This window comes from Pipistrellus hanaki (assembly GCF_964339955.1).
Source record: "Pipistrellus hanaki genome assembly, chromosome: 1".
NCBI classification, from domain to species: domain Eukaryota; kingdom Metazoa; phylum Chordata; class Mammalia; order Chiroptera; family Vespertilionidae; genus Pipistrellus; species Pipistrellus hanaki.
Window position 1 is genome coordinate 88,894,533 of NC_140503.1, and position 25,576 is coordinate 88,920,108.

The window sequence follows — 25,576 nt, forward strand, 5'->3', positions numbered from 1 at the left end:
ATGTGGCCTAGCTTTGAAAACGACCCATGTGTACTTGAGAAGAATGTATATTCTGTGGCTTTGGGATGGGATGTTCTGTAGATGTCAATTAATTCCATCTGATCTATTGAGTCATTTAGGATTTATGTTTCTTTGGTGATATTTTGCTTAGAGGATTTGTCCAGTGTTATTAGTGGGGTATTAAAGTCCCCTATTATTACTGTATTGCTGTCAATATCTCCCTTGATATCTTCCAGAAGTTATTTTTATGTATTTGGGTGCTCCTATATTGGGTGCATATATGTTTACCAGAGTTATAGCTTCTTGTTTAATTGCTCCCTTTAGTATTATGAAGTGGCCTTCCTTATTTCTTGTTATATCCTTTACTTTGAGGTCTAATTTGTCAGATATAAGTATTGCTACCCCAGCTTTTTTTTTCATTTCCATTCTTCTGAAAAACCTTTCCCATTCCTTCACCATCAGTCTGTGTGAGTCCTTTGTTCTGAGGTGGGTCTTCTGTAGACAGCAGATATATGGGTCATGTTTTCTTATCCATTCATCTACCCTATGTCTTTTGATTGGGGCATTTAATCCATTTACATTTAAAGTTATTATTGATAGGTACTTGTCATCATTTTTATTCTTTATGCTTGTGTCCCTTCTTCCCTTGCTATTTCTTTTTTTTAATAGCAGACCTTTTAGCATTTATTGCATTGCTGATTTGGTGGTAATACACTCCCTTAGTCCTTTGTTGTCTGCAAAACTCCTAATTTCACCCTCAACTTTGATTGATAATATTGCTGAGTACAGTATTCTTGGATTCAGACCCTTCCTTTGTATGACCTTGTATATTTCATTCCATTCCCTTCTGGTCTGTTGTGTTTCTGTTTGAGAAATCAGTCACTAGTCTCATGGGAGATCCCTTGTAGATAACTTTCTGTCTCTCTGGCAGCCTCTAAGATTCTTGCTTTGTTGTTGGTGTTTGTCAATTTAATTATGATGTGTCTTGCTGTTTGCTTTTTGGGGTTCATCTTGTTTGGGACTCTATGAGCTTCTTGGACTTGTGTATTTTCTTCCCAATATCAGAGAAGTTTTCTGTCATGTTTCTTCAGGGTTTTCTATTCCTTGCTCAGTTTCCTCTCCTTATGGCATCCCTATTATGCAGATGTTGTTTCATTTCCTGTTATGCCAAAGTTCCCTTACGTGCTCCTACTGTTTTTTTAAGTTGGTTTTTTTTTGTTGTTGTTGTTTTTTTGGGGGGTTTTTTTTAGATGCTGTTCTGCTTGGGTATTTTTTTCTACTTTGTCTTCTAGCTCATTGATGTGGTGCTCCTTTTCTTCTAGTCTACTGTTGATGCTTTCTATTGTGTTCTTTATTGCAGCAATACTATTCTTCATTTCCTCTTGGTTCTTACACATATTGTTGAATTTGTCTTCCATCTTTTTCAGCATCCTTATGACCATTGCTGTGAACTCTTTCTCTGACATATTGCATACCTTCATTTTGTTACTTCCTTTTCTGGTGATTCCTCCTTTTCTTTTGTATGGAGGCTGTTTCTTTGTCTCCCCATATTTGCTCCTCTCAGGGTGCTGGTTATATAGTTCTCTCCTGCATTGACTTAAGGCACAAAATACAACTCAACAAGACACAAGACACAGGGTAAAAGCACAAATGTCTTCACAATGCCAATAACCACAACTAAAGGTGATCACCAGAGAAAAAAAGAATTAGGGGAGAGAAAATAGAGCAAAAATTATATTGAGAATAGGAAAAAATATAAGAGAGAAAAGAAAGAGAAGAAAAAAGAAGGGGAAAATATATGTATATGGGGTAAAACTACAAAAAAACAACAAATTTAAAAAATGCAAACAAACACTAAGAGAAGAATGCAAGCAACTACTAATTTAAAAAATACAAACAACAAATACGAAGATGAATCTGAAGAGGCAGAGCTTATTTCCAGAAGGTAAGGTCAAGGAATTGAATGAATTGGGAAATGGCCTCAATTCAGTATTGAGGAGGTCAAAAGAGAATGAGTGTTTCAGAAGAAAAGCCCAGCCTGCACCCTCACCAATCCAGGACATCCCTCTCACAAGCTGGGACTGCCGCCACCTAACCACTCACCTGCCTGCCTGATTGCCTTTAACTGCCTCTACCTGCCTGTCTGATCAACCCTAACTGCCTCTGCCTGCTTACCTGATGCCCCTAATTGCTCCTCTATTGACCTGATCACTCCTAACCACTCTGCCTCAGCCCCCGCCATCATGGCTTTGTCTGGAAGGAGGTCTAGAAGACATCTGGTCTATCTGATCTAATTAGCATATTACCCTTTTATATATATATATATATATATATATATATATATATATATATATACACACTAATAAAAGGGTAATATGCTAATTACCTTTTATAATTTTCCCCTTTGTTTAATCTATCAATCTATGCATCTATTTTTGGAAAAGGAGAATAGAGTAGATAAGCCTGAGTTGGTGATTGAAACTAAGTTATTAGTAGAAGAAGAGAACAAGTGACAAGAAGAAAAACAGAAGCAAATAAATCTAAAAAACAAACAAACAAGAAGACAGAAAGAAATAAAAAGGAAAAAAAGAAAGAAAAAATTGGCTACTGAAGCAAGAGAAGAGAGAAGTGTGCATGGACTTGAAGCAGGTGAGAGAAAATTAGATATATGAGTAAGATCAATTTTTAACAGAGTAAAGAGAAAGGATAGAGAAAACTAAAGCAGGAACAGGATAAGAGAAACAGTACAAAAATGAGAAAAAGTGAGGAAGAGAGTGTTGGCATAAAGTAAAATTGAGATAGAGTAAAATAATGCTAAAATAAAAACAGAGTGTAGAGCACTAATCCAAAAATAAAATAAGATAAAATAAAACAAAGAAAAAAAATAAAATAAAACTTTAAAAATAAGGTAAAATAATAGTGATAATAATTAAAAATAAAAATATAATAATAAAAAAGTAAAATCAAGTTAGAAAAAATATTAGTTTCTTAAGTAAAAGATAAAATGAAAAAAGTGAAGTAGTGAAGGTTGTTCACTTTGATGGAGCTTCAATAACCTATGGGGGCTGGTTTAAGACCCCTCTTTACTGTTCTGCCTGGCACATCCATTTCCTGTCAGGTAGTCAGCACAGTGTTGAATTTCCCTGTGACCCACCTCTCCTCTGTGTCATAAGCCACAACATTGTTTTCAAGCAGGTGGGATCTCTCTGTTTACTTTGTTTCTCTGCCTGCCTTCAGTTGTATTTACACAAGCATCAATTTTTAATACAACCCCTGGGTGGCTGTGTTACTGTGTTAGTTTCTGGGACCAAATGGCCCCTCAACACAGTGTTTAGATTCTTCTTTCCCTGCGGCACTTAATACTGGGTTGGAGGGATGTTCTGACTCAGAGAAGGTTTCCTGCTTGTCTCTCCTTATTCTGAGCCCCAGTTTCCACAAAAACAACTTTCCCCTATAGTCTCAGTGAGTATTTTTAATTGAAAGGTCCTATACTCTGGGGTTAGGAAGTAAGAGCAAGGGAGTCATAATGACAAAGCAACCTCAGGTCTTTGTCCTCCAGGCACTTCTCGGCCAGTATAGAACTTCAGGCTGCCTTTCTGGGCACAGTCTATGATGGGTGTGGCCTTAGATCTAGAGTCCCCCTCTACCAGCAGCCCTGTAGATCCCCTTCCACATTTGAGAGCTACACTAACCCCAAGGGCTGTGGATTTGGTGGGGCACAGTCTCCTTCTGAGACTCTAGTCCCTGCTGCATGCGTTTCTCCTTCCAGCCTGGATCCCAGATCTCACCTCTCTTTAAGTGATCTTTGACCTTTTTGTCCACAGATTGCCTCAGCAGCTGTTTAATTTGCTAATTCTGGGTGGATGTTATTCCATTCAGCTGCTCCTTCTATCTACTCTATGAGAAAGTGCAGGATCTGGCCACCACCTTGTCTCCCCTGGACAAACTTTTTAGGCAGTCGTGGCTGGTGAGGCTGTAGTCTCAGTGTTTGTAGGTTCACAACTGAGGCAGCTGGTCCCTGAGCATTGTGGTTGTAGAGTCCTGGGAGGTATCTGAGGTCTCCCTGGTTGAAGGTAAGGCTGGGATTCTAATCACAGCCATTCTCCCCTTCATGATGGCACAGTCTCTGTGTCAGAGTCAGCAGCTCTGGGAAAGTTTTCTGCAGTAGCAGAGGTTGCTTGGTCAGGGGAGCCTGGTCTGCCAGTCCCCAACAGTCCTGTAGAATATAACTGTCCCTCAATCACAAATATAGACAGTCACTGAAAATCCATGCATTCTCTTTTCACTCTCTCACTCACTCACACACTATCTTGCAGCCTGCTCCCATTGGCTGCCATATTGGATCGCCAACTTTGTTCTTCTTCTTCATGATTGTCTTGGCTATTTAGGATCCCTTGAAATTCTGTGTGAATTTTAGGATGGATTTTTTAATTTCTGAAAAAAATTATTGAGATTTTGATAGGTATTATATTGAATCTATAGATCACTATGGGTAGTATTGACAATGTTAAGTCTTCCAATCCATGAACACAGGATATTTTCCATTTATTTGTGTCTTCTTTACAGTTTTCAGCAGTGTTTTGTATTTTTCAGTAAGCAACTATTTTGCCTTTTTGTCTAAATTATTTTCTATGTATTTTATCCTTTTTGATGCTATCATAAAATGGCACTGTTTTCTTAATTTCTATTTCAAATTGTTCATTATTAGTGTATAGAAGCAAACTTTTCCATGTTGATTTTGTCTTCTACAACTTGGCAGAATTCATTTATTAATTCTATCAATTTATTTTGGAATATTTAACTTTTTCTACATTTAAGATCATGTCATTTTTTTAACAGAAATAATTTTACTATTGTTTTCCAACCCAGATATTTTTTATTTCTTTGTAATTGTATTTCAGCAGTTTGATTATGATATGTCTCAGTGTACATTTCTTTAGGTTTAAGGTAGGGTATGCTGAGCCTCTTGGGTTTGCCCTTGCCCAAAATGACAAAAGAGTTCACTGCCTATGTTTTCTTCTAGGAGGTTTATGATTTCAGTTCTTGCATTTAAGTCTTTGCTCCATTTTGAGTTTATTTTTGTAAATGGTATAAGAGAATAATCTAGTTTCTTTTCTTTTTATTCTGTTCAATTTTTCCAACACCACTTATTGATCAGGCTGTCATTTCCCCATTGTATGTTCTTCCATTCTTTGTCCATAGATTAACTAACCTTATAAGTTAGGGTTTATTTCTGGGCTCTCTATTCAACTCCATTGGTCTCTGTGTCTGTTTTTTGTGACAGTTCTGATTTGTTTTTATTATTGTAGCTTTGTAGTATAGTTTGAAATTAAGACCATGTCCTTTCAACTTTGTTCTTCTTCAAGATTGCTTTAGCTATTCAGGAATTTTATGATTCCATATATATTTTAAGATTAATGCTCTAGTTCTAAGAAAAATGCCATTAATAGTTTGATAGAAATTGCACTGATTATGGAGATTGCTTTAGATAGTATGGACATTTTAATAATATTACTGTTTCCAATTTATGAGCATGGTAAATCATTCCATTTATTTGTGTCTGCTTCAATGTCTTACAATTTTCAGAGTACAGGTATTTTATCCCCTTAGTTAAATTTATTCCTAGATATTTTATTCTTTTTGTTGCAATGATAATCATTTTCTTAACTTTTCCTTCTGATAGTTCATTATTAGTGTATAGAAATGCAACAAATTTCAGTATATTAATTTTGTATCCTGCTGAATTCATTTATTCTAATATTTTTGTGGAATTTTTATGATTATCTGTATATAATATATATCTGCAAATAATGACAGTTTTACTTCTTTCTTTCTAATTTGCATGCCTTTTATTTCTTTTTCTTATCTAATTTCTCTGGCGAGGACTTTCAATATTATGTTGAAAATATGTGGGGAGAGTGGGCATCGTTTTGTTTCTGGTCTTAGAGGAAAAGCTTTTTGTTTTTTCACCATTATGTTAGCTGCAGGTTTGTAGCTGTTGATCTTGATGATATTTCCTTGTATATGCTGGGTTATGTACAGCTTTCAAGATTCTCTTTTTGTCTTCACCTGCTTGACTATTATGTATCTAGGTGTACATTTCTTAGTTTAACCTATTTGGAATTCATTAAGATATTGGATATATGGATTAAAATTTTTCAATAAATTTGGAAAAATTTTGTCATTATTTCTTCAAATATTCTTTCTTTCCATTCTCTCTATTCTCTTCTACCAGAACTCCCATATAAACATATTGGTGTCTTGTGTGTTGGAGTGATGGTCAATATACATATTACTCTTTTATTAGATAGGATAGAGGCCTGGTGCATGAGTGGGGGCCAGCTGGTTTGCCCTGAAGGGTATTCCAGATCAGGGTGGAGGTTCCTTTAGGGCGTGGGGTGGCCTGGGCTTTTGAGTTCATCATTCTTTACAATAATGTTATGGTTTTGGAAGTAACAGCAACACAATTTCATAATTATCCAGATTGGTTATTCTTTATTCTGGATACATATATTACTTTCAGAGCTTTAAAATAATATTCTAATGCAAGGGCCCTATCCCTGTTCTGTATATTGAGATTGATGCCCAGGCATTTATATTTCCAAGAAATCAACTCATGTGATCATGTCAAACCAAGACTGAGAACTACTGATCTTGAATTTACTCATTTTGAGTCCTACAACATAATATAGTACCCTACATTTCTGAGGCTCCTAACTTGCCAAAATGGATAAATGAATGAATTTATGAATGAAAGTGATTTTGATTATATAAACAAACATAGATTTATTATCTAGTGAAAAAGATATATTTTTGTCAACTCATTCTTTTTTAGATTTTAAAACAGGATTGAATATATAGTATAATATTTATTGTTACCTGAGCTATGTATATTGAACAGTCACATGGGTAAATGATATGTGGAATCAAATACATTTGAGGTGATTATTAAGTTGATATTTTAGTTGGGTAAATTATTGGTAACAAGTACATTTTCAAAATAATAAGAAAGTAATAATAGCTGTTATCATATTCCAGACACTTTGTTATATGCTTTGTATGTATCCTCTGAGTAACTCCTAAGAGAGAAATACTATCACTAGTTCTGTTTTACATATGAGGAAATTGAAGTTTAGAGAGAAGTTAAGTAGCTTGCTCAAAGCCATATAAAATGCAATGAAACTGGGATTTGCCTCAAGTATTCTCACTGTATGACTTAAACTCTCAACCTAGTGGTTCTCAAACTTGGATGCACACTGACATCACTTAGAGATCTTTATGGATGCTGGCTCTCACCACACACATTCTGACATAATTAGTTTGGGGTGCAACTTGGGCTTAGGGAATGTTAAAAATTCCCTTAGGTGTTTTTCATGTGCAACAGAGTTTGAGAACTGCTGTTTAACAATATTTTCTACTTACCTAAGAAATTTATTTTAACAACAGAATGCTTGAATAAATTTTTTTACTTAGTTGAATAGTTTCTTATCTTTTGAATTGGGAAGCTAACCATCTATTTATACAAAAGTGTAATGTAACAGACCCAACAAATAAAATTCTGCAAAATAATTTCTTCATAATTTAAGAATCTCTGTTTTTTAGATATCTATTTTGTATAATTAAATATTTTTTCTGTCAAGATTATGATCTTAAATGTTGTTTTTAGCACTGTTAAGCATCTGATTGGATTTTATCAGGAAATTGCTTTACTTAGCTTAATCTTTGGGTTATTGAGTACAAGTGGGGAAAAAGTTAAATATAAATACTACTTAAAATTATGTACATATAAAAGTATATATACACATACATTTTTATAAATAATAGCTATTTTATAATAATGTGATTTAGATTTGTTTAGCATCTGTTCTTGTTATAAACTTCTTTCAAATACACCATTGCTTAAGAATGTCATTCAATTAACTGTACAAGCCACTGGATACACAATAGTGCCTCACAATTTAGACCTCCCTATTAACAGAATATTGCATTAAAGCAGAATCAACACAGGACATAGTAAAATGTAAAAATCACAGTTGTCTTATTTTTAAGAAAATTCCCTTAAATTAGGTTAGGAAAGCAGGGGGGGGAAAATCAACTCATTAAATTTGTTTTTCTTATTTTTCTTCTGATTTAATGGGCTAAAGCTACCCTCAAAGTATATGCTATGTTAGACTCTGAGGGTTGTATCATTTATTTTGCCTAAAATTAATTTAATTTTTCTTCAGTTCAGAAGCAAAAGGGTAGTTATTGATGTTCTAGTTTTGATTTTTGAAAAACTACTTTGGAAAGTGTAAAATAATTCTAATCAGCTATATGTATAATTTATTTAAAACTGTAGGACTTCTTTACTAGGAAAAGAACAAGAATCTTATTGAGACAGAACCACACAGTTTGTTTTCCTTGAGTATACAGGCTGGGGACAAAGTAGGTTTACAGTTATTGGAAGGGAAAATAATACAATAATTGATAAATAATAATAAAAGAATAAACTTTGTGTTTCACATACTCACAACTGTAAAACCTACTTTTGTCCCACCTTGAATATAGGTTGTATTTATAATTTTAAAATCATTTAACTTATTGAGTATACTTTTAGAATAAGATTTGCCTATTTAGTTTTCGTTTCTTGACGTTATTCAAATGTGAATGTAGCATTTTTAAAATTACTTATATACAATGTGCTATTTTAGAATATTTTTCCAATACTATCTTAGGCATTGTGTGAACTCTACCTGGCATAAAGCAGGGTTTTTCTATAATAGCTCTTATTGATGAAAAATTTTGTCATAAGTTGTACTTACTTATATGTGTGTGTTTTAGTTGTAGATGCTTTATATGTGTTTTAAGGTTGCATTATATTTATCTCATCTCATCAGAAAACTGCCAGTTCTTTTTGCTGAAGGCAAGAGAGGGAGTTTCATACCCATTAGTTTTAATTGCTTTCTACCAAAATATCCAGTTTTCTATTTCATTCATCAATCTTGAAATAATGTCTTAATATTTTCTTATTAGTTGAATTATAATCAAATGTATTTTGCTACTTCATAGTATTATTTGTAAATTTTATTTAATTTTTACTTGACAGCTTTTTCTACTGTTCAACCATTCAAGCTTTACTTTTAAAAGCAGTATGAAGGTGTTTCGTACTCTTTTTCAATTACCGCTTTTGTCTTGGGAAACATAATTGGCAAAATAGCCATCTATTTTAGAATTGTTAGTCCTCTAAATTGTGAAGTGTCTTCTCACTGTTTATAAACTAGGTTTTAATCTGATAAATATAATTGTTGGTACTTCAAACAAGTTTAAGACCATAGTGTGTAGTGAAAAAAAAACATAAATTAGAAATCAGGAAATCCAAGGTTGATTATTAGTTTTGTCACTAACTGTTCATCAACCTTGAACCTTCCTGTCTATAAAATGGGGATATTATGCCTCCTTAAGGCAGAGTTGTGAAGATGAGATGAGATATGTGTATGGAAGTCCTTTGTAAATTGCAAAAAAGAAATTAGGCTTTTATTATTATTACTACTATTACTAGTAGTAAGGTTTTTTTCTATTATAGATGAAAATTGGAATTGTGTATAACCCATATTGGCAACATTGGCAAAGTCTAGTTTTTAAGATATGTGAGAAGGTGGAAAATGTGGTGAATTTTCCCAGTTGCTTAGCATTAGTGAAATACAGTTTTGGCAGAGTAATTACTTTTTCCATCCTCAAATATTCTGTCTCCCTTTCCATACAAACTATGTGAGGCACGATGTCATATGTTTAAAACTTTCAACCAAAAAAGAAAGAAAGAAAGAAGTTTCACCTTCAAAACAAATAAACAAACTTTGGAGAGGTCTATAGTCTTGAGTCTTAACATTTCACTGTCCGAAAGATTGTAAACATTACAAGGCCTTGGTGTGCCATGCCCATGATCTCACTGAGATTTTGGCTTCCCATACATCACACCATGCACCTTAGTAAGTTCTTGGATCAGAGGCAGAGGCGATCGCTTTTGTTATTTTCCCCAGTATGGTGCCAATTCTGTGATTTATTGTGTCTACTGATAAACCAAAGAAAGAATTAGGAAAGTTCCTAGACTGTGAGGGTGAATTGATTTTATCAATTTATATTCCATCTTACAAAACAAATGCTCTTTTCTGTTTAATATTTGTGACTGTGATTAAACATCTTAAAATTATTCATTTCATTTTTTTCATAATACAACAAACATTTATTGAAAGTCCATTAAGTGATAGATACCAGATTATATTCCAAGGGAGAGTCAAAGAATAAGATCAGGGGTCTCTTTGGAAGAATTCACAAATTAGTGGGAAAAGGACCCATAATAAAATAATTATAATATAATAAAAATGGTATTAAATGACTAATTCAGATTTTAGGATTTTAGCTCGGCAATGTCATCAAGATCCAGGCTAATTTTCCCCTTTCTGTTCGGCCATTCTTGGTGGGGCCTGTGAATATTCCTTATTATAAATAGAAAAGCTGTTCCAGAAAATTCTTAGTAGACATCATCTCAGAACTCACTGGACATAATTGGATCATATCTGCCCCCCCCCCCCCCCCCCCCCCGCAAAACAAATAATTGACAAAGGGAATGATATTTTCAGGATATGCTTAGGCTAGTCAAGGGTAATCTTTGGGGTATAGGGGCACTTTCTCCTGATGCTTGTATGTGATAGTTTGATCCAAAATAATCAAGGCTTGGCAAATGGGCAGATGTGGAAATGGATTTTGTAGAAAAACATATACAAGAATACAGAGGGAAGAGAGTGACCAATACTGAGAAAGAAAGTAGAAGGAAAAGCATGGAGGTGATGTTATTTAAACTACTATTTTAAAAATGTATTACAGAGATCTAGCTAATGATTGCCAGATGAGAGAGGGTTGGGAGACTGGGTGAAAAAAGTGAAAGAGATTAAGAAGCATTAATTGCTAATTATAAAAATAGCATGTAAAATAATATAGTCAATAAATAATATAGTCAATAATATTCTAGTAATTATGTATTGTGTTAGATGGGTCCTAGACTTATTGCAATGATCACTTTACAAGGTAAATAAATGTTTAATCACTATGTTTTACACCTGCAACTAATGCTATATGCTGACTGAAATTTAAAAAGAAATTAAAATAAACACAAAATAGTTTGGCCAGAGTGGCTCAGTTGATCCTGTACATTGAAAGGTTGCCCATTTGATTCCCGGTCAGGTCACATAACTGGGTTGTGTGTTTGATCCTACATATGGAAGGCATCCAATAGATTCTTCTCTCTCTCTCTCTCTCTCTCTCTCTCTCTCTCTCTCGCTCTCGCTCTCGCTCTCGCTCTCTCTCTCCTTTTGTCTCTCTAAGCATGTCTTTAGAGACAAAAAAGGAGGATTAATTTAAATATATATATATGAATATAAAAAGAACAAGCAAAGGGGAAACAGATCGCTAAATTATTCTTGAAAGGAAACATAGATATATCAAAGATAATAGAATTTCAGGTGCCATGATAGAGACATGATTAAAGAGATACAAAGCTCAGTTTAATCTCCTAGGGGGAAAAGTAATTCATAGGGGTTTGGCTGAGAAAGTAACCTTTGATTTTAGTACTGCCAAATAAAATAAAGAAGAAAGATAATAATGTAAAGGTGCATTTTTATGGGCTCTAAAAAAAAGTACATAAGAAAAAATCAGAGAATTCAATTTATCCTTATATATTTCTGAAATTATCCATGCACTACCACAGTCTACAACCCATTAGAATTTTTAACTTTAAATTCCAAGAACCACCAAGTTAGTCTAAAGGACAGAACAAAAGAAACTGTGCCTACATGGTCTTTGCGTGAAGATGATTCTGTTTTTAAAGTTACTTCTTAAATAGGAATACATAGAGAATTCTATTGTTTTTACTTGTCTGTAGGTTTTACTCTATCCTATCCTATATAATAAAAACTTAATATGCTAAGTGTACAGTCAATTGGTTGGCTGTTCAACCAAAGTGTAATATGCTAATGATATGCTAAGGTCTCTCACTATGATGTGCACTGACCACCAGGGGGCAAACACTCTGACTGGTAGTTTAGCTTGCTGCTGGGGTCCAACCAATCGTAACTGAGCAAGATAGGCCAGACATGCCCTGAGCTTCCCACAGTCCCTCCCCGTTAACCAATTTCTCACATCTCTCCCCAGCCCCAATCATGCACCAGTGGGGTCCCTTTGCCTGGCCTATGCCCTCTCTCAATTTGGAACCCCTCAGGGGATGTTGGAGAGCTGATTTCAGCCCTATCCCGTAGGCCAGGCCGAGGGACCCCTCTGGTGCACAAATTCGTGCACTGGTCCTCTAGTTGTAAAAGAAATCTCTATGGTCACTTAAAAACAGAGCTTCAAAATTTATGAAGTAAAAACTGATAGAACTGAAAGGAGGAATAGAAAGATCCACAGTTACAGTTGGAAATTTCAATTCTTCTTTCTTTGCAGTCAATAGAAAATAAGTGAGGATATAGAAGACCTAAACAATTATACCAACCAACTTAAGCATTACTGATAATTATTAAACACTAGAGGCCCGGTGCATGAAATTCCTGCACTGGTAAGATCCATAGGCCTGGCTGGCAATCAGGGCTGATCAGAGCCGATCCAGGCCTTCTAGCTGCCAGCAGGGGCCTGCCTTCCTTAGCTGCTGACTGCCAGCTGAGGCCTTCCTTCATTCCACACCACCCCCTGGTGGTCAGCACACGTCATAGTGAGCAATCAAACTCCTGAACTCCTGGTTGAACTCCCAAGAGGACACTTTCCATATTAGCCATATATATATATATATATATATATATATATATATATATATATATATTGCTAATATATATATATTCCACCCAACAATATCGGAATACACTTTCTTTTAAAGTGCCTTGGGGATATTCACCAAGCTGGACCATATTCTGAGCTATAAAACAAACCTTAAGAGATCATAAAAATTAAAATTATACCAGCTCTTTGACCATAATAAAATTAAACTAGAGAAAGAAGAGCAAATAAATCCCAAAATAAATAGAAAAAAGGAAATTATAGTTATGAGAAAATATTAATGAAATAAAAAGCAGAAAAAATAGAAAAAAGTAAAAGGCTGGTTCTTGGGGGGAAATCAATAAAATTGATATAACTATATTTACTTTGATCTAGAGAAAAAGAGAGAAGATACAAATTACCAATACCAGGGATCAATAGTATAAACCCTAGAAATACTAAAAGGATAATAAGTAGATGATATGAACTCAATAGTAAGCCACTCCTACTTACTCAAAAAAATTTATGCTCAGAAAAAAGAAAAAGAAAAAAGCCGAGACCGGTTTGGCTCAGTGGTAGAACATTGGTCTTCAGACTGAAGGGTCCCAGGTTCGATTCCGGTCAAGGACATGTACCTTGGTTGCGGGCTCTTCCCCGGTAGGGGGTGTGCAAGAGGCAGCTGGTCAATGTTTCTCTCTCATCAACATTTCTAGCTCTCTATCTCTCTCCCTTCCTCTCTGTAAAAAATCAATAAAATGTATTAAAAAAAAAAAAAAAGCCTGTACATGAAAATGTATAGAGGATCCTATATAATTAAAAGCTACGATGCTAATTAGACTCAACAGCAGAACAACTATCCGTATGACCTTCTGGATGAAGCCTGGGCTGCAAGGGCCAAGACCTTTGCACAAATTTTGTGCATCGGGCCTCTACTTTATTCATAATTTCAAAAATCTGGAAATAAATGAAATTTTCTTCATCTAGTAAATAGATGTAATTTAGCAATAAAAAATGGACAGAATACTGATTATAGTCTTTTTCTATTGCTCATGCTGCATGAAGTTATATGGATTAATTTCAAATGTGTTAGAGGCCAGATTCAAAGGGTTTCATACTATAATTATTCTATAAGATATTCAGGAAAAGGCAAAAATATAGGGACAGGAAGCAGGTAAAAACTTTTCAGGGACTGGCAATAGGAAGAAGTATTAAAGTTCAGTCAGTTTTCAGGGCTGAGTAGGAGTTTAGAAGGGTATCCAGGTGAAGAAAATAACATAAAGATATAAAACATTGACACTTTAGGGAATAACAATAACCTAGAAGCTGGAGCATGATTTATGCAGAAGAGTATACTGGGAAATAAGAGGATGAGGTCAGGCCAGAGAAAGAAATGATTTAGACCTTATCCTGAAGATAATGAAGCACCATTCATGGTTGCAGTTTCGATTCCCAGTCAGAGCACATACCTAGGTTTCAGGTTCCATCCCTGGTTGGGATATGAATGGAAGGCAACCCATCAATGTTTCTCACATTGATGCTTCTTTCTGTCTCTTCCTCTCTCTCTAAAATCGAAAAGCATGTCTTCAGGTGAGAAGAGAAAGAGAGAGAGAGAGAGAGAGAGAGAGAGAGAGAGAGAGAGAGAGAGAGAATGAATTACTAATAGAGGATTATAAGAAATCAGCAGCCAACTTTTGTCAATGTCTTTCTAGTCTTTTTGGAGTTCTGACACTCATTCTCAAGCAGATTCCTCAGGAAAGGCCTGGGTTAACAGCATTCACTGAAGTCTTCCATGTTTACAATAGTTTTATATTTAAAGGTTACTTTGGCTGGATATTAGAATCTTGACTCACATTAAGTAGCTTACACATGTTATCACTTACCCTGTGCATAAAATATTACTATTAAAGATCTAAGGAATAATGTCATATTCTTTCCCTTAGAAGTAACTTGGTCTTTTTGCCTAGATGGCCAATTTTTTTTTTTCCTTTTTATCCAACTCCAGTAGTTGTACTAGAATGCCTTTGTTAGCCCATTTTGGATCAATTTTTTCCTAGTGTATAAGGTGATTTTTTCAGTGTATTTCAAGGTTTTATTAACTAAGAGAAGAGAATTTTCTTGAATTATAATTTTTAAAATTTGCTCTGCTTTATAGTTTTGTTTCTTGCTTGGAGACTCTTACTAAACATATGTTTCCTCTTCTCTGCCTACTGTTCTCTTAAATATTTTGTAAGCTCTTTTTCCATTATTTTGGAATTTTTACATTTGCTATTCATTTAAAGACTAGGCGCCTAGTGCACAAATCCATGCACCTTGAAAGGAACTGTGAGCTGCAAGACTGCAGTGGACCCAGGGGCAGGTCTTGCCCATCCTCTGCACCTCCCCTGACCCCTCCCACCATGGCTCCTGGTTCCCTGTTTGTCTGCAGCCCCCCTTCCACCACTGTTGCTCTCACATGCTGATGGCACCAACTGCACTTGCACCCTCTGACAACATGGAGCGATTGGGGCCAGCACCCGCAGCAGGTGTGAGAGGCAGCTGCTGGCCCCAATTGCCCCTCAGGAGCAGAGAAGGGCAGGTGGAGAAGCCTTGAGGGGCAATCAGGGCCAGCAGCTGCTGCTCATACCCGCTGACAGAGCCAAGAGATTGAGGCAGGTGCCAGGCACTGGCAGCAGGTGTGAGTGCTCGGTGGGACCATGGCACATGGGAACAAAGAATTTCCAGTAACCACTAGAGGCTTGCCCTGATGACAGCAACCAGCATCCCGCCTTGGTCTGGCACTCCCACTCACCTGCTCCACAATCCCACTGTGGCTGATGCCTGTCATGTTCAGTGCTCTGCCACCTGCTGCCCATACCCACCATGTTCTGCTCATGCCCCCAGGTGGTCAGCACACATCATAGCAAACAGTTGTTTGTTCAGTTGTTCTGTTTGGTCTATTTTCATTTTAGGGTTTTATATATACACTAGAGGCCCGATGCATGAAAATTCATGCAAGAGTAGGCCTTCCTTCCCCCAGCTGCCAGCACTGGCTTCCTTCCAGCACCCGGGGCCCAGGCTTCCCTCCTCCGGCTGCTGGCAGGCATACAGGACCCAGACTGGCTTTTCCTTGGCCCGAGCTTCATCAGGAAGGATGTTCGGAATGACATTTGGGAATGTCCAGTCTAATTAGCATATTATCCTTTATTATTATCCTATCTAATAAAGAAGGAATATGCTAATTGATCATCATTCCCTCACAAAGATGGTGGTGCCCACAGCCAATAAAGAAGGAATATGCTAATTGATTGCCACACCCTCAAAGATGACAGTGCCCACAGCCACAAGATGGCAGCGCCTAATTCCCTCAGACCCACCGGAGCAGCAGGCACATGGCACTGCCGGGCCTGGCCCCAGGTGGGTCTGGCCACTCCATGTGCCTGCCTCTAGAGTCCTCCAGTCCCCTCAGCCACTCAGCCACCCAGGGCTGGCCCAAGGCACAGGCAAACCCTGGATGTCAGCTGCCCAGCCACCCAGGGCTGGCCTGATGGACAACCAAACGACTGAACAGCAGGCTGCATGGGGTAACTAGGTCAGTGGGGGGGGGGGGGGGGGCCTGTGAGGAGCAACCAGGCTAGCAGTCGGGAGAGTTGGGGGCGACCAGGCCGGCAGGGGGGGTAGTTGGGGGCAAACAGGCTGGCAGAGGGGCTAGTGTTGGGGGTGATTAGACTGGGAGGGGGGCAGTGAGGGGTGACTAGGCCAGCAGGGGGAAGTTGGGGGCAACCAGGCTGGTGGGGGGGGGCAATTTGAGGCAACCAGGCTGACAGAGGGGGGCAGTTAGGGGTGACCAGGCCAGCAAGGAGGGGGGAGTTGGGGCAACGTGGCCGGCAGGGGGGGAATTTAGAGGTGATCAGGTTGGCATGTAGAGGCAGTTAGGGGTGACCAGGCTGGGGGGGGGGGGGCGGGTTGGCAGGCAGTTAGGGGTGACCAGGCAGGCAGGCAGGTGAGTGATTAGGAACCAGCAGTCCAGGATTGTGAGAGAGATGACACACCCCGAGGGGTTCCAGATTGGAGAGGATGCAAGCTGTGCTGAAGGGGATTCCCTCTGCCCCCCGTACATGAATTTTGTGCGCCGGGCCTCTAGTAGATAGATAATGCATATGTTGTTTATTCAACCACCTGTTCCTCCTAGTTTACTGTTCATTTCCAAATGAATTTTTCTTTTATTATTTTTTTTATGAATGTCTTTTACTTAAAATTTTTTCTAATTATGTAATTTATAAGCTTTAATAATTTTAATTTACATTTTTCTTTCATTGCTTCTATGATTCTTTCAGATTTGTTGTTGTTGTTGTTATTGTTGTTAATCCTCACCCAAGGTTATTTTATCCATTAAATTTTAGAGAGAATGCAAGGGAGTGGGGGAGAGAGACATCAGTGTGAGAGACATCCCACACACGACTCCACCCAAATCAAACTACAACCCAGGATGTGCCCTTGACCAAGAATCCCACCCACAACTCTTCAGTGCGCAGGCCAACACTCCCACCACTGAACAACACTGGCCAACACTCCCACCACTGAACAACACTGAACAACACTGAACAACACAGGCCAACACTCCCACCACTGAACAACATTCAGTTCATTTTTAAATTATAATAACTGTATATGGAAATTGATTATAATCTTTTTCTATTGTTCATATTTAAATGAAATGAGTTTTCATGATCTTTTAGAGAGAGAGATGTGGGTCAAAGTAGCATTTCTAATTTCATTATTCTCAGGATACCATTTCTGTTATTTTCACAGTGATGGAGAGTAGGTTCAGACACCTTTGTGCCCCTCCTCTTTTTTATCTGTACTCTCTCATCCTTCATCCCATTGTTTTAGTCTTGCTCAATTTGGATGCAGCCCCCAGTATTTTCTATTTAGTACAAGGCTTTGTCTTAGGAGAGGGCTTCAGTTTGCAGTTTTAAGAATTCCCAGGATTCAGACCTATAGAATGTTCCAGCATCGTCAAACCAGACTCTGAGAAGTTCATTCCCAGTGACTGTTGCTATTGTGAGCTTTCTCATGAGACCTAAAGGCAACTCAGTTTCTCTGACTCTTGGGGCATTCTCTAAGCCTTCCCTCCACAGATTCCAGCACTGTCTTAGAGCATGTGAATTTTGTAGTGGTTAGTAGTTTGTCCCCACCTGCTTGTATTTTGGGGTTGGTAGAGATTCCTTGTCACCTAGTATTGCTGTATACATTGTCCTTTTTTTGTTTTTTGTTTTGCTATACTAGTTGCTTTTTAGAAAAAATACCATGCCAACATAAATCAGTCAGAGAAAGACAAATACCATATGATATCACTCATATGTGGAATCTAAACAACAAAATAAATGAACAAACAAAATAGAAGCAGAGTCATAGATGCAGAGAAAAGACTGATGGTTACCAGAGGGGAGGAAGGTTGAGGGGCCAGCAGAAAAGGTGAAGGGATTAAGAAGTACAAATTGGTAGTTACAGAATAGTTATAGGGAGGTAAAGTAGAGCAAAGGGAATATAGTCAATAATATTGTAATAATTATGTATGGTGTCTGGTGGGTACTTAAAATGTCAGAGTGATCAATTTATAAGAGTATATGATTGTCTAGCCACTATGCAGTACACCTGAAACTAATAGAAAATAATATTGAATATCATCTGTAATTTTTAAAAATAAAAAAACTGTGCCACCATAATCTTAACAGAATTTCTCGAGTTTTCTTGAGAAAAAAAAATTGTTCAGTAATTCCATAATTAACAAATGTATTAGATTACTAACACATAACATCTCTTAGAAAAGTTGAGCTTTTGGGCTACACTTTTGAAGTTCCCTGAAAGTCTAAGAGTCCTTCTTTTTGCTTTTGAATTTACATGTGCATCAACTTTATTTAGACCAACTATGAGGTTATAATTCACATAATCATAATATTGTAGAGTGGCTTGGGATCAGGCACATCTGGATTTGAATATTTTGCCAGTTATCATTTTTCTTTTTACAATAAGTTGAATAAAATTACATTCTTTTGATGTGATTGCATCCTAATACATAGAAGTATAAAAAGGTGACAAGGTAGAAAACAGTTGAAAATATATTAATTTATTTTGCATTACATAAAAATGTACTGTACAATTTTAGGGAAAAATTGCAATTAAATAACTTTATTAATATATCATAATTTGGAAGTGTGTCCTATCAAAAAATGTATTTAAATTTGACATTGAGAACAAAGTCAACAATATTGTTGACATAATTTCCCATAGTAATTGGGAGAAACAACAGGTTGTGGAAAAAAATTCTTTGCCCTTACACTTGGGAAGACACTGACTTGGTTCTTCCTTCACCATTTACTAGAAGCTTAGGTTTTTCATTGTGCCCTCAATGAAAGTTTCCTTTTATATCTGCAAATTTGTGTATAATCAAATTTAAGGAATGTTAATTGAGCATATATACTTACTGCCAGAAACTGGCATAGGCTCTGGACATACATCAGTGAATAAGAGAGGGTTTCTACACTCCTGAAACTTACAGTTCAAGGTAAAAGCAAACAATCAAGCAACCATTGCATAGATTGGTACAGTGTTTCCCAAAGTGTGGTATGCGTACCCCCAGGGGTATGGGAAGAGTTTGGTGGGGATATGCACTGCACCGTGCTTAGCTGCGCCTAATTCTATGTTCTCATGAGTACCAGGGGTACTCAGCGTTACGAAAATTATAGAAGAGGTACACATATGTCAAAAGTTTGGAAAACACTGAAATCAGATAGGAACAACTTAACCCAGACTTGAGTTTCAGGAAAGACTTCCTGAAGAAAATGATACTTTAGTTAGTAGCTGAGACTGTGTAGGAATTCTCAAGCTAAAGGGAAAGTAGCCAAAAAGGGCATGTGCAAAGGCATGGAGGCATGTGCAAGCAGCACATCTGAGGACATGAATGCACAAGAAGTGTTCCCAATGCAGGCTGAAGTTCAGACTCACCAGGAGAGCTTTTAGAAACCCAGATGTTTTTTATGGGCCCCACCCCATACTTAATAAATCACATTCTTGGGGAATGAGTGCCAGGATTCTGGTTACTAGCTCCTATGGGGAGCCACTGGCAGAGGGTGTGCAAGGGGCGTTGGGGAAGGTAAAGCAAGGCAGGGAAGCCTGGGCACATTATGAAGGGTTTGGAAGCCATGTGTGGGTTTGAGTTTTATCTTAGGGCAGGGGGGAGCTGTGGAAGGATCACACAGCTATGGGATAAGATGATCAGATTTATGATGTATAAAGATCCCTAAGTTTACTAAAACATGGCCCCTGCATTTATGAAGGACACAATCTAGTTTATGGGGTACAACATCTTTGAACCTCAATTTTTTTAAACAAATAATATATTTTGTTGATTCTTTACAGAGTGGAAGGAAGAGGGATAGAGAGTTAGAAACATTAATGAGAGCAACATCGATCAGGTACCTCTTACACACTCCCCACTGGGGATGTGCCCACAACCAAGGTACATGCCCTTGACCGGAATCAAACCTGGGACTCTTGAGTCCTCAGGCCGACACTCTATCCACTGAGCCAAACTGGCCAGGGCTAAACCTCAGGTTTAAAATATGAAATTGAAATAATATCTACTTACCATATTTATTTTGAGGGTTAACTGAGAGAATTTGTATTAAGTGCCTGATATATATTTAGAACTCAAGATATTAATTTCTATAATTTGAGAAATAATTAATAGATATTACACAGCCACCATCATACATCAGGTGAAGTGGGTTTCTATTCAACCATTTGTTTTCTGGTTCCTCTGTAAAATTACTTTTCTCTGTCCACACCTAGAACACTGGGACAGTGCCACTTCTCTCTCACTCTTCACTCTTTCACATGCTTAACTTCAGTTAGAATCTTTAAGCGGATGACTTCCTATCTACATATCTAATCTTGGTTTTCTTTACTGAGCTCCACCCCCATATATCCACTTGCTCTTGGATGTCTTCACGTAAGTACTTTTGGGCACCTAATCCAAATTGGTAGTTCTTCCACCAACTACAACCCTTCCCTGCTCCAGAAAACAAAATCAAACCCTGCCTTTCCAAAATTGCACCACTAGGTCAACCCAGAAATATGGGAATCATCATTGAATCACCTGTCTTTATCTTCTCTAATCAGTCCTTACAAATTTACACCCTTTTATCCAGGCTTAGACCTTCACCTTCATCTACACCAGGGGTGGGGAACCTTTTTCTGTCAAGAGCCATTTGGATATTTATAACATCATTGTGGGGCATACAAAATTATCAGTTTTAAAATTAGCCTGCTATACAGTCAAACATTTAATTAACTCACCCCTAATGCTTTGGCAGGGCCAAACCAAATGATTTCTGGGGCCTGATATGGCCCACAGGCCAGACATTCCCTACCCCTGATCTAAACTATCTCTACCTTTTACCTGAATAAGTGAAACAGTCTTTGAGTTCCCAGCACCACTCTTTGTCCCACCTTTAACCTTGCAATCTCAAGAGAGCTTCCAAGAAACAAAATTGGTAAAATTCTCTTTCACCTCACACTACTCGACACTTAAATCTCTTTATTGGCTTTCACAGGCTCAGAAAAGGAACTCCAAGCTCTAACAAGGCTTACAAAACCTGTCAAAATCCCATCTCTTAAGTCTCATTCCCCCTTCCCCCATTCTTTCTGTTCTATTTTATGCTCTTACTATTGTGCACTAGAGAAAAGTCAACTCTTTCACTCTTAGATCTATATTTCATGATGATTCCTCCACCCACAACCCCCTCAGTGTCAGGCTTTAGCTTAACAAATGTCCTCTTGGGAGGCAATCCTCCAATCTTCACATCAGCCAACATTCCCTTGTTGGATGTATTTGCAATATCTTATGTCTTCTCCCTTAGGGCTATTTACTAAACTTGTAATTTCTTTTTCTTTTTTAAAAAATATATTTTATTGATTTTACACAGAGAGGAATTGAGAGAGATAGAGAGTTAGAAACCTTGATGAGAGAGAAACATCAACCAACTGCCTCTTGAACCCCCCACTGGGGATGTGCCCGCAACCAAGGTATGTGCCCTTGACTGGAATCGAACCCGGGACCTTTCAGTCCACAGGTCGATGCTCTATTCACTGAGCCAAACCGGTTTTGGCTAAACTTGTAATTTCTTAATGCCTGTATTCCCCACAGATTGTAAGCAACATGATGGCAGAAGGGTATACATAGTCAATCCATATTATTCACAGATTTGAGTCACTCAGGAATTCACCTATTTGCTAAACTTTTTGTGTGACTGCAAAATCAATATTCAAGGCAGTTTCTTGGTCATTCTTGGAGAAATCTGAGTTGCCCAATATGCATGTTCTCCACTGAGATCAAATAATATGATGCTCTGCCATCTTGTTTCAGCTTTCATAGTAAGCATTCATTTTTTAGTCTACTTAGTGTCACATTTTCCACATTTTTTTAATGACTTTACTGTTTTAAATGGCCTGCAAGAATCGTTCTAAATTTCTCTCTAGTGCTTCTAAGCACAAGAAGGCTGTAATGTGCCTTACAGAGAAAATATGTGTGCTAAATAAGCTTCATTTAAACATAGGTTATAGTGTGTTTCAATGTCAATGAATTAAGTCAAACCTCTGTCCATCAACATTTATTATCACTTACCAATATACCATCCTTAATTCCCTCTGCCACCCCTCCCACACTGTTGTCTGTGCTATGAGTTTTTTGTTTGTTTGTTTTTGCTCAATCCCTCCACAGCCCTCCCCGCCCCCCCAAATGAGCACTCATCAATAGCTGTCAGCTTGCTCCCTATGAATCTGCCTCTCTTTTGCTTGTTTAGTTTACTTTGTTTAATACAGGGTACAGATGATGTGTTGTAGAATTGTGCACCTGAAACCTGTATAATTTTCTTACACAGTGTCACCCTGATAAATTCTATAAAAAGGGGAAAAAAACAATATATGAAATATGCAGTTAAACAGAAACACAGAGGCTGGCAGGAACCTAACGCTGTATTTCCCTTAGGAGCACTGGTTCAGTATTTACTAATTATACTTTGTGATGATTTTAAAGAACATAACTGTTGCATATTAGTATAAGATTCAACTGTATTTTGTTAATTTCTAACTCATATAAGAGTTGTTCAATATATATTCATTGAAACTGATTTATGTGTATGTATGTTTATATATACACATAATTTATATATAAACATATAGAAATTAGGTATAATATGGAAATACATTAAACTGAATTTGTTTTTTAATGGCATGGGTGTACTTCACAGCTTTATCATTACTTTTTGCTTTTAAAAATGCTAAATATTAGTTTATTATTGACTAGAGGCCTGGTGCAGAATTTGTGCATGGGTGGGGTCCCTCGGCCTGGCTGGCAATGGGGGCCGATTGGGGCTGACCAGCAGGGGGAGGGGGAAGGGGCCTTGGGAGGTTGGCTGGCTAGGGGAAGGGGCCACTAGACTGGCCAACCACAGGAAGTTGGCTGTGGGAGTGCACTAAACCCCAGGGGGCAGCTCCTGCATTGAGCATCTGCCCCCTGGTGGTCAGTATGCATGATAGCAATTGGTCAACTGGTCATTCCCATCATTCAGTTATAATGGTTGCTTAGGCTTTTATATATATAGATACCTTTATTTTTTATTTTTTATTTTATAGGATGCTGGAGAAATGGTTCGTTCCTTTGTTGGTGGTTTGGAACTTGTTGTCAATTTACTGAAATCAGATAATAAAGAAGTTTTGGCAAGTGTATGTGCTGCTATTACCAATATAGCAAAAGATCAAGAAAATTTAGCTGTCATTACAGACCATGGAGTTGTCCCTTTATTGTCCAAACTAGCCAATACAGTAAGTAATGCATTTTTATTTTAAATGCATATTGTCATATGATGTCATGGTATGGAAGCAAAAGCAATGTTCTTTAAGGTCAGACACCTGGGTTTCAGTTTAATAACCATCAATTATTAGGTATGAGATTTGGCTTAATTCATTTAATTTCTGAGGCTAATACAGTGTTAAAATCCTTATGAAATAAAGGCTGCTGTTACTGGTACATAAAGTGGTAACAAATGTGTTCTTATAGAAATAGTAACTATCATTTTCACATCATTATTAATATACTTAAGATAATTATTCATGCCAACTTTAGAAATTAAGTGTACCTCCCCCAGCTTAGCAGGCTTGGATCAGTGGCATTCTTGAGCTAGGAGACTTTGGCAGTCACTGTACTAGTTATTCTGAGCTGTGTCAGATAGAATAAACAGCCTTGAGAGGTAATGACTTCACCATTACCAGAGGTATTTGAGCATAGCTTGGACTACCATTTGGCAGAAAAATCATGGAGATGAAATTCAATCATTGGAAGGATGCTTAGTCTAGGGAGCCTAATACTGAGTTCCTAAAAATATCCACCAGATTCAGGTAAGGACACCAAATTATTGCTTGAACAAGCGAACATTAAAATCAATAAAAGAAAATGTGTCCTTATGCAGTTATATTATAGCTACACAATTAATTACACATTGGATATAATGGCATACATAATACAGAAAGGAAATGGCAGACCCAAAATATGTCATTGTTTGCTACACTGTCTTCTCCCTCTTGGGAACCAAGGTATATATTACTGATGAAGCAGTATTCCTAGGGTGATGAAGTATAATAAATCCACTTATCCCAGTTAAGCAAAATGCTCTCTTGAGAATGTCCTATATTTTCTAATTATATCTATTACTAAATGACTTGTGGATCTGTAATTCTGTATTGAGAATATTTATTCAAAAGCAAATTGAGCCTTGAGCAAATAATAATAATAATAATAATAATAATAATAATAATAATAATATCAGGCAAATAACTACTACCAGATGATCAGGGAGGATCACTTTTGAGTTCACTGACAATGTTCAGTTCATAAAATGAGAATTCAGGATTGAAACATGGTCCATTGGTGACCCAACAAAAATACTACTTCCCTTCAAGACAGCAGCTAAATATCTAACTACCCTGACTCATTGGCTTCTTAGTGGGTAATAAACATTTAGTGCATGAACATGATCTCAGGGGATCATACCACCATTCATTTCCTTTATGCAGAATAACGATAAACTCAGGCGTCATCTAGCAGAAGCCATTTCATGCTGCTGTATGTGGGGCAGAAACAGAGTGGCCTTTGGTGAAAACAAGGCAGTGGCTCCGTTGGTGCGTTACCTGAAATCGAATGACGCCAATGTGCATCGAGCAACAGCTCAGGCCTTGTACCAGCTCTCAGAGGATGCCGACAACTGCATCACCATGCATGAGAATGGCGCAGTCAAGGTACAGTTGGTTGGCTTTCTGGTTTCATATAAGTTAAGCAAACGTAGTCTGAAAGAAACTTAAGTAACTTTAAGGTTTTACCAAAGCAGGTATTTGGACAAACAAAACTGCCTCCTTGTGGGATCATAGCTGCTGTTGAATCATATCATGGACTATGCTGCAGAAAAGTTGCATGGAGAGAGAATTTTTCTAATCAAAGAATATAAAACAGACTCAGTAAAATACTAAGTAATCATCCTGTAATTTGAACTTCATTAAAGAAAATGTACAGTGTATGAACAACTAGTGGTATTCATAATTGTATTTAATACGTTACTTATTTAACACTTAAATAAATGATGAAATATAGGCACCAACTAAATGGCAATGGAGCTGACTAAAATGGCAACTAGTCTGCAGTTTGACAGTCTGAACCATAATGGGATAGGACAATTCAAAGACATGCTTTTTTAAAAAATATATCTGT

The 25,576-nt window shown here is 37.3% G+C and overlaps 1 protein-coding gene across 1 annotated transcript in view; it reads left to right on the top strand.

The window, feature by feature from the left end:
• The window catches only part of ODAD2 (outer dynein arm docking complex subunit 2), a gene marked incomplete at its 5' end in the record, with an annotated part of 176,154 nt that overhangs the window by 101,787 nt on the left and 48,791 nt on the right, over nucleotides 1-25,576 (top strand). The window contains 2 exons of the mRNA XM_084875757.1: nucleotides 23,452-23,640; nucleotides 24,889-25,110. Of these exons, the coding sequence (XP_084731883.1) occupies nucleotides 23,452-23,640; nucleotides 24,889-25,110 (411 nt within the window). The remainder of the gene's footprint in view (nucleotides 1-23,451; nucleotides 23,641-24,888; nucleotides 25,111-25,576) is intronic.